The 16,482-nt window shown below is 41.7% G+C and overlaps 1 protein-coding gene across 9 annotated transcripts in view; it reads right to left on the reverse strand.

Annotated features, from left to right (window-relative positions):
• SETD5 (SET domain containing 5) overlaps positions 1–16,482 on the reverse strand; it is an 88,167-nt gene that overhangs the window by 3,861 nt on the left and 67,824 nt on the right. For 8 of the 9 annotated variants that reach the window (XM_080819810.1, XM_080819809.1, XM_080819808.1 and 5 more), the window contains 6 exons: positions 13,724–13,968; positions 8,316–8,786; positions 5,234–5,532; positions 4,231–4,364; positions 3,413–3,501; positions 342–3,026 (listed from right to left, as the gene is read on the reverse strand). In XM_080819810.1, coding sequence (XP_080675936.1) covers positions 2,418–3,026; positions 3,413–3,501; positions 4,231–4,364; positions 5,234–5,532; positions 8,316–8,786; positions 13,724–13,968 — 1,847 coding nt within the window. In that variant the 3' untranslated portion in view covers positions 342–2,417. Of the gene's footprint in view, positions 1–341; positions 3,027–3,412; positions 3,502–4,230; positions 4,365–5,233; positions 5,533–8,315; positions 8,787–13,723; positions 13,969–16,482 lie in introns of those variants that run through there. The other variant, XM_080819812.1, reaches the window with a different exon arrangement.

Genomic DNA, 16,482 nt, shown 5'->3' on the forward strand with positions numbered 1-16,482 from the left:
AAATTTTAATAAGCATAAACCCATCACCAGAAACAAATGCCTGGTAGCTTTTGAGTGGGAAAGAAGAGGGCCAATAAATAGCCGCCAAATGAATAAGGCCAAGGTCAGGAACTCCAGTCCAGTTTAAATCAGTCTATAACGTTCAGTTTCACTGTTGCTGAATGGTCTTGATACTGGCCTGATTTGAATCATAAAAGGCTGAAGGAAGATCAGTACATATTCCTGGTCCATTATGTGCAAAAACAACTCCATCGAGAACATATGCCTCTTCAGGTAAGGGTAGAAGTAGGAAAACCAAGCAAGGCAAGGTCAGAGAATTTGACAAAGAAGTTCTCAACTTTATGATTATTATGGTTAAGAATTTTATTATCAAAATTATTACATCTCTTGTGAAAGTTCAAATGTTACAGCAAGGTGTAAACACTCCACTTGAGAAAGAAGTGATACTTCTTCCCTTCCAAGAGTTCCCCCCACCCCCCGCCCCCACCCCCCCCAGAGGTCTGGTCTTGACAGCACCCTGCCCACACAGAGTGGCTGGGGTCTCTGCACGTGCCAGGCAGGGTGAGGGCCGCCTGCCCGCTGGCCTCTCCCCTTAGCTAAAACCAAGGGGAGAATGCAAACCCCAGCCCAAATGGAGAGACATTTACATACGTTTTATATAATATACAAAGAAACCAGCATCCCAGGCAACATGATTTCCACTCCCAACGCTCTCCCAGACTGATGGGTTTGTGGGGGAAACAACAAAAAGAAAAGTATTCTGCTGAGGTTTCAGCATTTAAAAAAAAAAAAAAAATCTCCCCTCATTTGAGCAAACACCTGATTTCAATTTTGAAAAAGTGAAATTTTGTAACAGTCACACACAAAGAGAGAAGACTGTGCATATGATAGTTGTAGGGAAGGATAGAAAAGAAGGGGGATGCAAGAGGCTGGGGGGAAAAAAAGAAGAAAACAAATTGGAAGGAAGGAGGGAGACTCACAGTATTATCTTGTCCAAAAGAAAAGAAGTAAGGTCCACTGCAGCACCAGGGATTACACCTGTCATATATTTGCTACCCCTACCATGGTTATAACTGAATACAAAATTAGATAAATAAAAACACGCCGGATATTACAGTAAACAAGTGAAAGAAATAAGCTGGCAACCGTATGGAATTTTTAAAAAGATTGTGTACCCCACCTGGGTGGGCTCCAGGGCTCCCACAGGGGCGTACAACAGGCACGATGCACTGATGGGGAGAAGCCAGTCTGCCCGTGTCTCTCATCCAGAACAGTGTTAGGTGTGTGGGTGGCTTTGTAACTCTCTCACCTGGGCCATTCTCAAATCAGCATCCCCCAAAGAAATGTGGGACATGCCCACACACAATCACAGTCCTGTCGGTGCCACTCCACAAACATATCTTTCCACTCTTACCCTGCAGTCACAAGTGCGTGCTCCCTAATCATGGAGGTGGTCCTATTCACGGGATCGTCAACTCCTGATTAACTGGGAGTAGAAAAAATAAAATTCAAAGAATTCCCAAAACACCTGGGATCCTTACTAATCAAATTTATTGCCAATAGCTGATAAGTAGCAATGCAATTGGCCCATCTCACTTATTTCTCTTTTCTTTGCCTACTTCCTTTCTGGGTTACTGAGCTGTGAGACAGCTTGAGGAGGGGTGGGGGATGGGAACAGCTGGGGGCTCAGACAATCTACTATGATCATCTGCTCCTCTATCATCAGAAGTTGACGAAGAGCTCTTCTTCAGAGAGCCAGGCACCCCTCAGCCAGAGCACATTCCAAGTTTTGCTATCCCTGCCTATTTCTTGGTGATTTTAAGACAAAGGTAGGGAGAATTCTTGGTGGACACATCTTGGCCAGATACCTGCTTTTGGAATGGTTGTCACAGGGCGAACATTTCCATACCTACCTTTCTTCTTAAGTGCATAAAAATCCTGATACTACTCAGATGGCTTGGGGCTTTGAGATTGGCTCTTTATGCTTTTTTCCTCTGAAAAGAAAACTTCTTTTTTGGGGGGGAGGGCGTGTGTGTGTGTGTGTGTGTGTGTGTGTGTAAAAAGATGTCCCCACTGCACAAGTGACTACAGGCTACAGGCAAGGACGGGAGACAGAGGCTTCAACACGACTCATTGCACTTAGAACCGTTACTAACCGGAACACCATTTGCTTGTCAACAATGTACCCTTAACAGCAGGGAGAAACTTCTTTATAGTCTCTGCTTCAGACAAGATTTACATCTTTCTCCAAGGCCAGAGCCAGTCGCGACCACAAGTCTCGTTTCTTGTCGACCAGACCCAGTCCTCTGGCACCTTGTACCCTCTTCCCCAGCAATATGCTCGGCCTAGGTTCCAGAGGCAGCTGGAAGGAAGCAGCTATGGGCTCATTCAGTTCTGTTTGCCCAAATCCAGAAGCCCTAGGAAAGTCCTGTCTGAGTCTTGACTCCTGACCCTTGCAGCGGCTGGAGTCGGTACTGGTGCACACCCCCACTCCCACGGTGTGGGTAGTGCTGTGAATTGGAAACCGCAGATACCCTGGAGGCCTGGTAGGCAGCGGACTGCCCAGCACTGGGCAGACTGATAGTCCGTAAGTCTGATGGCAATGACGATCTAGAGTTCTGAGGGAAGGAGGTGGAACTCAGAGTTCCTGTGCTGGACTGGGAGACCGAGTCTGAGGTCGGCGAGTCTGAGGGGCCCTGTGGGGTAGGGCTAGCAGCACTAGAAGGGCAGCTCCTCCTTGGAAGATTGCTGCCAGTGCTGTTTCCAGAATGTGGCTGGCTGCTATAATACCCTGGTGTCCCCGTAAATGGGGCCAACGAGTCTGTGGATACAGGGTGGGCGGGGCTGGAATAGGACGCAGAAGAGAGGGAAGATTCTGAAGAACCGTGAGAGGGGGGATTTCCAGGTCTCAGTGCAGTAGTTCGATAACTGTATCCTGGAGATTGGGTGGGATGTCCTCTAAAGGGGGAGGAACTCTGCTGAAGGAGGCTTTGTGATTCTGTCCGTGGACTATCACACTGCAGGAGCTAGAAAGAGTCAGGAGGAAAAGCATAAGGAGGTGAAAAAGTCCCTATTTAAGCCATTTAGGCTTGTGAATATTTAAAACACCCTACTTTTTCTTCTTCTCCTTCTTCTTCTTCTTCTTCTCCTCCTCCTTCTTCACCTTCTTCATCTTCTTAACCATTTGTTCTTTTTAGGATACCAAAGACAGTAAAATGGCTGTCTCTGATCATTTTATTTATTTTTCTGGCATGATTTATTACCTGAAGGTGAGCAGATGATGACTTATTTCCAAGGCTGCTGAAACTATATGCAAAGGCGGCATCTCAACTGCAAAGGATGGCCAGGATCACAAAATATTGGAACCCAGAATATACTCCTATGCCCAGAGATGAGCAATTTCTCGTCTCACCTGGTAGCTGTATCTGGAAGGGCTGTAAACGGCTGCTCCTTTCGAGAGTGCTGAGCTCAGTGTCTCTGGGCCTTCTCCATCTGTAGGGTCTGGAAGATAACAGAAAATCAACTTGGCTTCCTAGAATTAAGTGAGAAATAGCCATTGTTCATTCAAATCACCAATGGTATCACCAATCCGTGCTTTCTTTTTTTTTTTTTTTTTAAAGATTTTATTTATTTATTTGAGAGAGAATGAGTGAGAGAGAGCATGAGAGAGGAGAAGGTCAGAGAGAGAAGCAGACTCCCCAAGGAGCTGGGAGCCCGATGCGGGACTCGATCCTGAAAGTCCAGGATCATGACCTGAGCCGAAGGCAGTCGTTCAACCAACTGAGCCACCCAGGCGCCCGTGCTACTTTCTTTTTAACAAATCAAGTGAATGCAGCATGCCATAGGGGCAAAAGGAGTGGTTAATTATGGGCGATGTTTTAAATGCCTGATCTGATTCCCGTCTCCTTCTTTCTCTTCATCCTTCATCAAAATGGATTTCTGGGCCTTTGCAGAGAGGAGTTATAGAAAGCCATCTCTTGGGAAAAAACAGAGGCGGGCGGAGTGGAGGGAGGAGGGATAGAGAGAGAAAGACAACACTAGATGGATGCAAGATCTTAAGAACGCTGGAGCCCAGAAGAATGGAAGCAAGACTGACCTGGAACCTTCCTTCCAGTGGAGCCTCACTGCATAAGAAACTGACTCACTTCAGTCCAGCATTTAGTGAGCATTGTGTAGAGCCTGGCTCGTGTGTCCCTAAACCTGGCTGGCAGCAGAAGGCCATGGGCTCACCTGAGTCTTTCTCTGTGACGTTACTCTCCCAAGTGGGAGAAGGCTCTCCTTTTTGGGCCACCCTCACACTGCTTCGGAGGACCTTGGGGATGCTCCCTCCTTCTCGGAGTCGTTCTACTGATGTGGGAACCATCCTGTAAAGGGAACAGGGTGAAAGTTTATGTCACAGGACTTCAGAGTCAAGAGTCTGGAACAAATGAAGCTCTCACAAAGGCTGTATAATACATTCTCTTAAAACATCCTCTTCAGGACCAGTTCAAAACAAGAATTTCTTTCTCTGCCTTAAATTACAGAAAAAAGGAATTTAAAGATGTCTACATTTGACCTCTATTGTGAAATGCGAAATTTTTCTCTTCTGTGAAGTCATGTGCCTGGCACATAGTAGTAATTTAATAAATGCTCTATAGATTAATAAACATTACTTATTTGAGTCAGGTCTTTTCTTTCCCAAACTTCATTGCTTCAGTTCAAGATCCCTGAACAGCCTCATTCTCTACATCTCCCATTTGATGCTCAATACTTGCTACTATTTATTATTTATTTACTTACAGTGGTATTTATCTACGTGGTCTCCCCTAAACTAGATAAGACCTTTCAGAATATGTCTTATCTTTCTATACATGCTATCTGTGTGCAACTGAATCTTCTGTCGTAATTTAAGTGGAACTGAGCTGAACTCCTGACTTACCTTTCATATGAAATGAAAAAATAGAAGAGGCAGTGTTAGTGCCCAGCAAATAAAATAGCTCATCTATGTCCACAACTATATGGCATCCAAAGTGTTGTTCTGCAGGTTCAGTGGCAATTCTTTGCTTCTGTAAAGCTGAAGGGGGTGGGGGAGGGGTCATGGCTGATGCTATTAAAATAGCTGCACAGCATGGATGGCACTGCTGCTGCCTTTCTCAGATAAGTATTCCAATATATTTTAGGTAAAATTGGGAGTGATTCTAGATGCATACTTCCCTCTTGAATTTAATTATTTCAGCATCAAACATAAACTTACCACCTACTGCTGATATTCTCTTGAGGTCTGCAGTGAGATGAAGTGCCTCTGGAATCTGATGGGCTTACCGCCTCCATATGGGACATAGAGGAATGAGATGGGGAGAATTTTTTGTGAGGGGAAGATGGGGTTCGGGTTGAGGATCCCTGCACACCATGGGCACCAGTGTCAGAAAGTGAGTTACTGCTGCCTTGCCCAGCTCCTGCAGACTTGCTTTTGCTCTGTGCAGAGTCACCTCCCCCACCAGCAGAATTCTCCTTGGCTTCTTGTTTCCGTTTGCGGTACTCCAGCAGGGATACCTGGGAGGGAAACAAGAAACAGAACTCTAGCCAGACATCGTCAGGGGATCACTAGCAATAGGGAAAGAAGATGGAAACCTCACAAACCACCAGCCTGCCATGCAAACAAAGCAGGCACCAACAATAGCAACCCTTCCTTCAGATGTGAGAGAACTGAGCACGCTACATACTTAAATTGGTCAGAAATTGGTTAAGGAGAGGAAAATACCCAGGAGATGACATTTTTGAAGAACAGTGTTCACCAGAAGACCTCAACATTTTTCATGCCTTCAGAAAATTGAGATCACAGTGACCCAGTAACAGAAGAGTGCTATCAGCTGTTTGCTACAATGGTAACACCTAAAAAGGAAAAAGGGGAGCTGGAAGCTGTGTAGTTTGAAAAAGCCTCCCAGGTGATCTAAACAACTCTTTCCCAATCCCTAAGAATCCCCACAGTAAGTTGTTTAAAAAAAAAAAAAAAAAAAAAGGAAAAGCCAACAGTTCAGGGTTCTTAAATGCGTTCAATTTTTCAAGATACATGCAGGGATTTATTACTGTTTGTCAAACTAGTGTAGAAAGACAAAGAATGATTTGCAGTTTATATTATAGCAAGCTAGTCTGGAAAATGTACGCTTGGAAACCTTCCCCAACTCTGCCTCATTCTCTCTTGATTGCCAAAACAAGGCCTTCCTCCCTGGCCCCCCCAGCACGCTTCCTCTTTGCTGTTACAACACACTGCCCACACTGCCTGTCAACCTGTGTCTTGATTTTTCCTTCACTAAACTGTATGGTCTATGAGGGCAAAGATCAAATTTTTCTGGCTTTCCATCTTTAAAATCCAGCACAGAACCTGACTGGCAGCAGGTACACAACAATTCTCAAATAACAAATTATGATTTCAATCACTGTTGTACATAATAAACAAAACCAGGAATCCAAGAACATTTTAATTTTTGCTCCTGATGGTCAATGCTGTTCATACAATAGTCTTCTAAACCCACTGGTATCTTACTCCAAATTATCTGCCAGTGTTTCTGCCTTCTACTCAGGGCTCTCTCATTTTTCTGCTCAAACGTAAAATATAACCAAAATGCAAAGTACTACCATCTTCTCTATTCGTTTTTCCATATACAATCTTGGAAAAGAATTCATAATAATAAATCCTGGTAATATATTTCATTGAAATGCAAATACCAAAAGTCACTAGGTTACATTTCAATGAGACTACTACAGATATCCTGCAATTGTGTGAGACTGTCACACACAGAACATTTAACATCTCTAGCCCTGCACTGTAAATGGAAGTTCCCGTGGCAACCCAAAATATTCCCATGCATTTTCAAATGCCCCTAGTTGAAATTCACTGACCTAAAAAGCACATTTTGGGCTTTGTAATTTCTTGAACAGGCATTACTTATAAGTTAAAGTTCCAACCTGTTAGCCAGCAGTCTATGGCCTGTTCCTGTTCTACCATCTCTTTCAATACTCTCCCTACTTTTCACTCCAGCAGCATTCAACTGTTTGCAACCACACTGCATCCCTGCTGCCCACACAATGGAGTGTCACACAGCTACAAGTTCTGCTCTCCCTTCTGTAACATCCCTACCCTTATTTGCTGGCAGACTGTTTCCCACTTACCACAAGAGATCAGCTAAATCAGTGAGTGACCTGTCATTTCTCACTCCACCACCTCTCAAACTAGCTAGGAGCCTCTTGTTCGTTCTCTATGTACCCTCCACATATATGACTAGACTAGGTTGTGGCTAAGGTGTTCTTACTATATCTGAACAATTCCTTTGAAGCATCCACTGCCACTGTAAGTAATTACTTAATAATACAAGTATCTGCTTACCTCAGTCTCACTTGCTTTAAGCTCCATTAGGCCAGAATTTAGGAAGAAATATATAGCATATTGGCAATAAGAGCATGAAATCTGGAAACAGACAGACCTGGGCAGTGTCCTGGCTCTTCCATTTACTAGCTATGTGACCATGGGCAAGTCACTCAACCTGCCTTAGTTTCCTCATCTGCAAAATGGGAGATTACCCATCTTACAGGATTACAGTGAGGATATAATGTATAAGAAAAAGCTGAACACATGAGAAGTGCTAAATAATACACGTAATTAACATTATTCTTTTCCATTTTTCTATCCTTTGATTGCATAGCAGGTGCACAGCACATACATGGCAGGCATTTAAATTTGTTGAATATTTGTAACACTCATCAAATTGTATTAAAACATCTTTCTTAAAAACAAAGCAAAACAGGGGCGCCTGGGTGGCTCAGTGGGTTAAAGCCTCTGCCTTCGGCTCAGGTCATGATCCCAGTGTCCTGGGATTGAGCCCCGCATCGGGCTCTCTGCTCAGCAGGGAGCCTGCTTCCTCCCTTCTCTCTCTGCCTGCCTCTATGCCTACTTGTGATCTGTCTGTCAAATAAATAAATAAAATCTTAAAAAAAAAAAAAACAAAAAACAAAGCAAAGCAAAACAAAACAAAACAGCGGCACCTGGATTGCTCAGTTGGTCAAGTGTCTGGCTCCCTCCTCAGTGGGGAATCTGCTTCTTCCTCTCCCTGTCCCTCCCCTGCTCATGGTCCCCCACCCCCATCTCTCAAATAAATAAATAAAATCTTTAAAACAAAACAGTCTTGTCTTTCACTGGACATGGCAGAGATCATGTCTCATGACTTTCTTTTCCTCACATGGAGAGTGGTGCTAAGCACATGGCGGTTAACTCAGTAAGTATCTACTGAATTGCTTAGATACTATTCTTCAAAAGGGCCTATATAAGGTAAAACACTTACCTTTTTTCTCTGTGGTGGGTTCTGAGGGGCAGATGGGACTCCTTCACAAGCCCTTTCACCACCAGGTGACATGGATCCACGAGAGAGGTCTTTCATAAAACCATGTTCATATCTGCTGGGAAACCCTTCTGCAGGGGAACAATATCCCCCGTCCAAATGTAAAGGCTTCCTATCCCCTACTAGGGGAGACCCTCGATACAGTCCATCTGCTCGAGGCATAGCGTTCAATGGGGAGTAGGCATACATTAAGTTAAACTCTGTCCGAAATGCCTGGTCTGAGTTCCTTGCAAGGGTCTGATGTCCATCTCCACTCCTGCTTGGAAAGCCAGTCTCAGAGGGGGGCCCGACAGAGGGATGAGGAGCCAGGTCAGAAGGACCCGAGTTGATGAGGGAAGGTCTGTCAGCACAGCTGTTAGTGTTGGAGTCAAGGTAGCCTACTTTTGTCAAGTCCAGGTCTTTCCGGTGACAAAGCTGAAAGAATAAAAATCAACAGAGACATGGAGGAGGCGGCGGGGGAAGGAAAAAGTCAAAGGGCAGAAAGGAAGGGAAGTGAGAGGGGCACAGGTGAAAGGTAAGAGGGATGGGGTAAGAAGGATGGGAGTACAAGAAAGAAAGCCATTAACATCTGTAAAAGGCCCATGGAGCAAAAGTATATGCAGGCCAGATTATTAAAGAATGCCAGCCTTTCACAAATTGCTTTAAAGTTTTCTGGATGAGAAGCCTGGGAAAATCAGAATTAAACAATTGGCCAAATGTGACTATTTTGCCTGCTTAGCCTTTCATCAGGTTTGCCGAGTCACCCTGAACTACATTAAGGGACTGGAAGTATAATCAGGGATTTACCTGAGCCCCATGTATGCTACAGGGGTGAGACTGGTGTCTTAAGATAACAACTGGCTTCTGGTGTTATTCATTTGTATTTAATACTGATGGAAAGTGGGAGGAGGGAAAAAGGGAAAGAAAGCAGTAAGTAGAAAGTCAAGTATTTAAGTTACTGGTTTAGTAGAGGAGAATGGTATTAGTTAAAGACATCAGCCAACCAGTTCTTCACTCACTTTCACTATTAAGTATGTGTGCTTCTCATAAAATTTTCTGGCCACTCAATTCTTTACCCTCTGATATATGTCCACATACTGCAAGACCACTAACGCCCACCAATGCAGAGCACTCAAAATGCTGAATTGTACCAAAAATAAACCGTATCTACCCTTTGGTATCATTACCCCCCAACACCAAGATTTTCCATCACTAGGTCAACTATTACTCTTTAGAAAGAATGGTACCAAAAATCCAGATGTCACACCATGATTTCCTTACAAGAGCAGAAAACACCCAGAAAACCTTTAGTACACTAGAAGACAACCTTTATCAGATTCACACTGATCTATAAAATTCTGACTCAGAATTTTATCAACTATCACCAAGTTTAGCACTACATTTTTAACTGGAAAGGGGTAGAGTTAACAGTTCACTTAATTTCTGAAAGGTTATGAGAGACTACAGCTTTCACTTCAAGAGGAAAAAGGCTCCATGTGGATTCACAGAGTTAATCATTACTAGATACGTCCAAATATTTGAACAGTTAAAAAACCCTAGCACTAAAATCTGAATTTGACATCTCCACAGCAGTAGGGTGCCTAAGAAAAACACTCAACTAGATATTCTAAGAGATACTACTTGTATGCCACCACATCTCCACTACTATAGAAAAAGAAGAAAGGCCTGTGTGACAGAAGCCATGTGCTGACTTAGTTTCCTTGCATACCCAGTAAAGAGATATAAAGAAAATGGAGAGAGCAGAGAGGCAGGACTCCCTTTCTAAAGAAGCTGTTCAATCTATCAACCAAAGTCCCAAACATCCTGTTAAACAGAGCTGTTAGATTAAACACTGAAACAAGACATAAATCACTGCCTAACTTTTCTAGAATAAAATGCTCCTTTATCAGCCCAAGATAATAAATATCAAAAGGTAACTCCTACCAACTTTTGATTTCAACTTTATTTAACAAACACACCTTATTTGTTACTTTCTTTACCAAGGCTCCCACATCTTCAGCTTGCTTTAAACTTGACTTCCAGATTCTATTCTTTAAAAGAACTCTTCAGCCACCCCCTCCCCCAAACAACAAACCCCAACACACACACACACAAACACCCTTCATTTTCCTCCAACTACATTGAAAGTTCTGAGTGATCCAGTCATACATGGGAAGATTTACTCAACTTACAGCGACTGACTGGTTGCTCTTCAGCCTACTGCACCCCATTCACTCAATCCCCCCAGCCCTCCCACACACTCATGCACACTCACTCTCAGCCTCCAAGTGTGATTGAGATGGTGTGATAACTACCTCGGGTGACAGGGACTCAGGCCTATTCGCAGGGGAACTCTCAGGGGAGGATATGTTCTAGAGGAGGGAAAAGCATCTTGTTATTCATCTATCCGAAGTCAAGAAGCAGAACAAAACAAACAAAAAAATAAAAGCAAGCATAGATGGTTAGCCACAAGTTTTTGTGGTGGGGGGCAAGGGGAGGGAAAAAATGCACAGGGGAATGTTTAACTGCAAAATTCATCTCAATGGACAAAACGACTGCTTAAAAATGCTTCCTTGGTGTCCTTGGAAACATTTAGGGATAAACTGCTTATAATGTTTCATGCTATAAGTAAACATCCTCAGCAGATAACAGAAAAAACTTAGATTGGTGAAATTGTACACTATAATTTCATTTGAAATTCTGTTCTACATCTGATGACCGTTGATTAGCCTATAGTATTTATTACTGAAGGGCACCCTACCACTTATTCCTCCATAGGGAAATCTTTTTCTTTTATCCCACACCTCCTTCTGAAACGTATTTCTTCATTCTCTTGTGTGATTCAGGCCTGCCACCGTTGTCGAGGGAAAGTGCTGAGCATGCTGGGGCTGACAGGGATGGGGAGATGGCCAGCCCTCCTGAATAACAGTTACAGGACACAGAATGCAATCCAGCTCATAGGCTAGACGGTTCACAGCATAATCTAACTGGATCTGAACACCCCTGCCTACCAATGTTCTCTGATATGAAAATCCCTGTACTTTTGGGAACAGAGAGTGGGGGGAAGCAGACGGGAACATTTCAAGTCCCTGCATTTTAAACAGACTTCCCCTTAGAGCTTTCACCTGATGCAGCACTCCCAGAGCACTCAAACAGGAACTGGCCAGTGAACTCTGATGGGAGATCTGAATGGTAAAAAGTGGACAGAAAGATAGTGGTGGTTGTGACAAGGATTCAGAGTACTAGGGGTAAAGGAAGGGAAGGGTTCCTAATGTTGGAGACCCGGGTGGCAGATCCATTCCATGGGAGGTGAAATGAGGCTGTTAATTTTATTTGATGGACTGGGTACTGTGTAGATACTGGGCTAGGAAGAGAAGGAAAAGGTTATTCTGGTGGAAAAGAGGAGGTTAATTAAGCTAGCCCTCCCAAAGTTGCTTTTCACTTTTTCTTTGATGCTTCCCCCTCCCTCACGATCTTGTTCTCTTCTACTACATGTCTTCTCAACTCTTTCTCTTAGCACTGGGGACATTTTTCACTGGGATGATTTTTTTTTTCCTTTAAAAAAGATTCTTCCCCAACCAAACTGAGCTTTACCTGTTACACCTTTTGGTATTTCTCTGTGTCATAGTCTTGGATGGAAATAAGGCTTCCTATACTAGAATACAGGAAAGAGCATGGCAGTTAAAATGGTGATAAAGATGGTCAGGATGGTGAAGTCTGTTTTATCGACAAGAAAAGTTAAATTTCCTCAGTTAAATCATGAGACTGCAACAGTGAAAATAGGCATCAGACTTTTTGAAGGGATGAATTATTTAATATAATACTTTTATTCCCAATATTCTAACATTACTCTTAGACTATGCATCACTAAACTGATCTTTGATTTGCAAAATGAATTAAATAAATAAATACATAGAATACCTCACCCTTGCACAGTGTTTCAGTTATCTAAAATACTACATGGGATTAGGAAATGCACTGAATGCTCAATTTAACGGTCTTGGAAGGTGATGTACCCTCTAATTTCTGTAATTTTACCTTTTTAATTATAATAAAACCTGAAATGATAAAATATGAAATCCTATGCTTACAATTTGCTGCCCTCCAGGGTGAACACTCTCTTATGAAATTTTACTATTAAATTCTACTTGCTAACTGAAAAATCAAGGCAATTAGACAAAGTAAAGTTAGTAAGGCCTGAATCAGGTGCTTTACTGTATGGCTAATGAGAATGTCACAGCGAATTTGGTAAAGAGTAACTTCTCTATAAATCAAATGTAACCAGGAAGCTTCCCTCTGCTTCCCCACTATCCCCTTGCCAAAGAGGTTTGCTCCCAAAGAAATTAATACAGTCTATTCAGGTACAGAACATAGCTGTTTCCTGCTTTCAAGGTTGCTAGCTACCTCCTTCTGAATTGGCCACTCAAAAGGATGGGTACTTTTAATCCCTATGCTTTCATAAGGGGTGAACAGGTAGGAAGGCATTGGTTAAAGCATTCACCTTTATCAAAGAAGACATCTAGAGAAATTACAAGCTAGGGGCAGAGCTAAGTGTTTGGTGATCAGAACAATTTTAAGAAGAAGGAAGAGACTGTTTAATGAATTTCAAATCAAAGCAGCATGCAATAGATTGATTTTTTTATACACAAGGATTCTATTCAGTAAACCTATTGTCATCCACACATGAACACGAGAATGTGAATCAGAATTAACTGTTCCAACAGCTAAAATACACATTTCTAACTCAATCCAGAGAGTGAATGTAATAAATATGTCTCTTACAAATACATATTGTTAGCCTCTTTCTAACTTTTCATTCCTAACACATTGTAACAAGAAGGGAAAGTAACCTGGAGTAGGAAAAAACCCCTCATTTGCCACAAACCATACCCCAAACTTTCTAAATCTCCATTCATTGAGGCCACAGTAAGAATACAAAACAACAGGGAAAGATAGCTCACTCATTTAAAGGCCTAGAAAGAAAGAGAGTCAATCAGTATAATCTGAGCTCTGAAGCTGGTTTCATTAGTGGTTACTAGGCAGCTAGAGACCTATTTTAATCAAAGTATGCAGTAAAGACAAAGATGGAGATGTAACATGCTTACTACGGTTATGGAGACTGATGGATTGCATGCAAAAACAGATGAATGTCATCGATGGTAGAACTATTCCTTTTTGGGAAAGTATGGGGACTTTTGGGGAAGATGAGAGGCTACCAGGTAACAGGTCACACCGAAGCTGAGTTTCTCATTCTCTTGCTGAGACTGGCAGGAACATGGTCAAGAAATATTGGGAATGATATTATACTTGAAATGAGGAGGGTAAATGATAATTTTCATATTCAGCACTCCCAACAAGCAAACCCAAATCACCTCAAACTGCAGAGGAGTATTGCAGCGACTAGCAGTAGTAAGAGACGTGATTGGTGAGAACATGAGGCTGTATCCATTTCGACACTCCTCTTCTGGGTGAGATGGGCCAGGTGTGGTCAGCGGGGGGCTCTTTGAGCCTGGATTGGGAGGGGGTGGTGTGACTGGAGAAAGAGGCCGCAGTAACTTGGTGACATTCTGCTCCATCAGATAGCGAGACTTCCATTTCTTTAATGGGCTCAACAAGTCTGTGAAATACAAAGCTTGGATGAGAGACTGAAACCACAGCTTAAAGGGAGGCTCTGTAGTAAAGCCATTAATCTCTAGCCCACAATGGCTCTTAATTCCTTTTCTGCCTCATCCCGATGTTATCTCCCTGCAATCAAACCAAAAGCCAAAGAACTAATTGCCAAATATAAGTAATTCTCAAAATTCTCTACTGCCCAGAGAATCACCAGATGAATCTGACACTTCTAATGACTGATCTCTGGAACAAATTTAATCTCTTCCAGTGGAAAATATAAACCTCTTTTATTTTTTACATTGAATTTCTAAAAATTTCACTGTCACTTAGTTAAAATCACCCTCTACTTAATTGCCATGTCACCAGCTCAAGTTTCTAGAATGTTAACTCCATACTCCTTTTATCTTCTTTTATATATTTCTACCTTTTTTTGGTAGAAAATTTTTTGCTTTAGTAGGAAATAGTTACAAATGATTACCTGACCTATATACCTGGCCCCTAGTTTTAGAGTGCTTCAAAGTAGGAAATGATTTTTACAAAAATTTCTCCCAACCATTTTCAAAAATGAAGCTGGTACTCTTTTTCTGATTGGAATATCCTACACTTCTTTTATTTCTTGGGTCCACTTATAAAGGAAACTACTACCCTATATATTTTAATGACCACTCGGGTCAAAGCACCTATCTCACTTTCTCAGAGGAAAAAATCTACTTTTATTCATTTACAGCTAAAAATATTTATTTACTTAATACCTACTATATGGAAACCATTGAATTAGGTATGTAAGGGGAGGTCACCGTATAATCTATTTCAGAGGATTTACAAATCTGTGAGGATGAGAAAAAGTATGTTTAATATATATTATTTAATATAATATTTAAATCATTTAATATAAATAATATTAAACATGCATAATGTAAGTTTAAGAATCTCTATAGAGGATCATACTGCTCTGCATTTGTAAAAAATAATTGTGCTTTGCAACTCTTGATCACAGGGTCCTGAGTTCAAGCCCCATGTTGGCTGTAGAGATTACTTAAAAATAAAATCTTAAAAAAAAAATTACACTTTTAAGTGCTTATTATATGCCAGGTACTACTCTATGTGCTTTATGTGAATTATCAGATTTAATATGAACTCTATAAATCCATTTTCTATTAGAAATTTGATGTGCACAGATAAAGACTAGATAATTTAGTTTCATTTACATTCTATTTTTTTAAATGACTTTATTTATTTATTTGAGAGAGACAGACAAAGATAGTGAGAGCACAAGCAGGGAGAAGAGGAAGAAGCAGGCTCCCCACTGAGCAAGGAGCCCAACTCGGGGCTCGATCCCAGGACCCCAGGATCATGACCTGAGTGGAAGGCAGACTTAAGGGCTGAGCCACCCAGGCGCCCCTCACTTACATTCTTAATCATTATGTCAAAATATATCCCCAAAGCTAAGTGGAAGGAGTGGCATTTATCCCATGCCTTCAAGGACAAGTGCTGGGACAGAAGGCATGATCAGAGTTATCCTTCAGGATGATTTACTCTGGCAGTAACAGTTAGGATGACAGTGGGAGACTATCTGGAGTTAATGGAGTAGTTAACAGTTATGAGGCACTGAACTAGGCTAGCAGATGTGGAAATGGAGAGAAGAATAAATGCCAAAAATACAGGACATGCTTTTTTTCTTTCTGATTATGTGAGAATTTCTTATTTTCCTAGATTGAAGTATATTCATATTTTTGTTTTCCAGAAACAGAGCTTTCTTTCTGACTTTCCTCCTTTGAAAGATGCTTAGGTATAAAAAAACAAACATATGATTCATGACATGTTTAGAATACTTTTTTTTAAAAAAGAGTTTATTTATTTATTTGACAGAGAGAGAGAGATCACAAGTAGGCAGAGAGGCAGGCAGAGAGAGAGGGGGGAAGCAGGCTCCCAGCTGAGCAGAGAGCCCCATGTGGGCCTTGATCCCAGGACCCTGAGATCACGACCTGAGCCAAAGGCAGAGGCTTAACCCACTGAGCCACCCAGGTGCCCTTAGAACACTTTTTAATGTACTCTGAGAGTAAATCTTAAAAGAACAAAAAACAAAATAAAACCAAACCCACTGCTATACTGCCAGCTCCAATGCTAAATACTAAAGGGAATTAGATAAGTAATAAAGCTCACTCTAGGAAAGTTCGAATGTACAGATGAACCCTACCACTTCCAAATCAAATTATAGGTCATTCACATAAAACATATTTATTGAGTTATTATGGTATCATATTCAACAAAATAAATCTGATATCTGCCCTGATGGAAGCTTATAGGCCAGTGGTCATTTGCCTTTTTTCCACCTATAACACTATATGTTCAAATTTTTTTTCAAGTCTTATATTGTTTTTCTTTATATTCAAATAATCTGCAAAACTGTATAAACAAACACCCGCATATTTAAACAAACACAAAACTTGAAACCATACCTACAGATTAACATACTCCTAATATCCTGGTGCATTTTCATCTAGACCTTTTTCTTGAC

The sequence above is a fragment of the Martes martes genome (genome assembly GCF_963455335.1).
Source record: "Martes martes genome assembly, chromosome: 1".
Lineage (NCBI taxonomy): Eukaryota > Metazoa > Chordata > Mammalia > Carnivora > Mustelidae > Martes > Martes martes.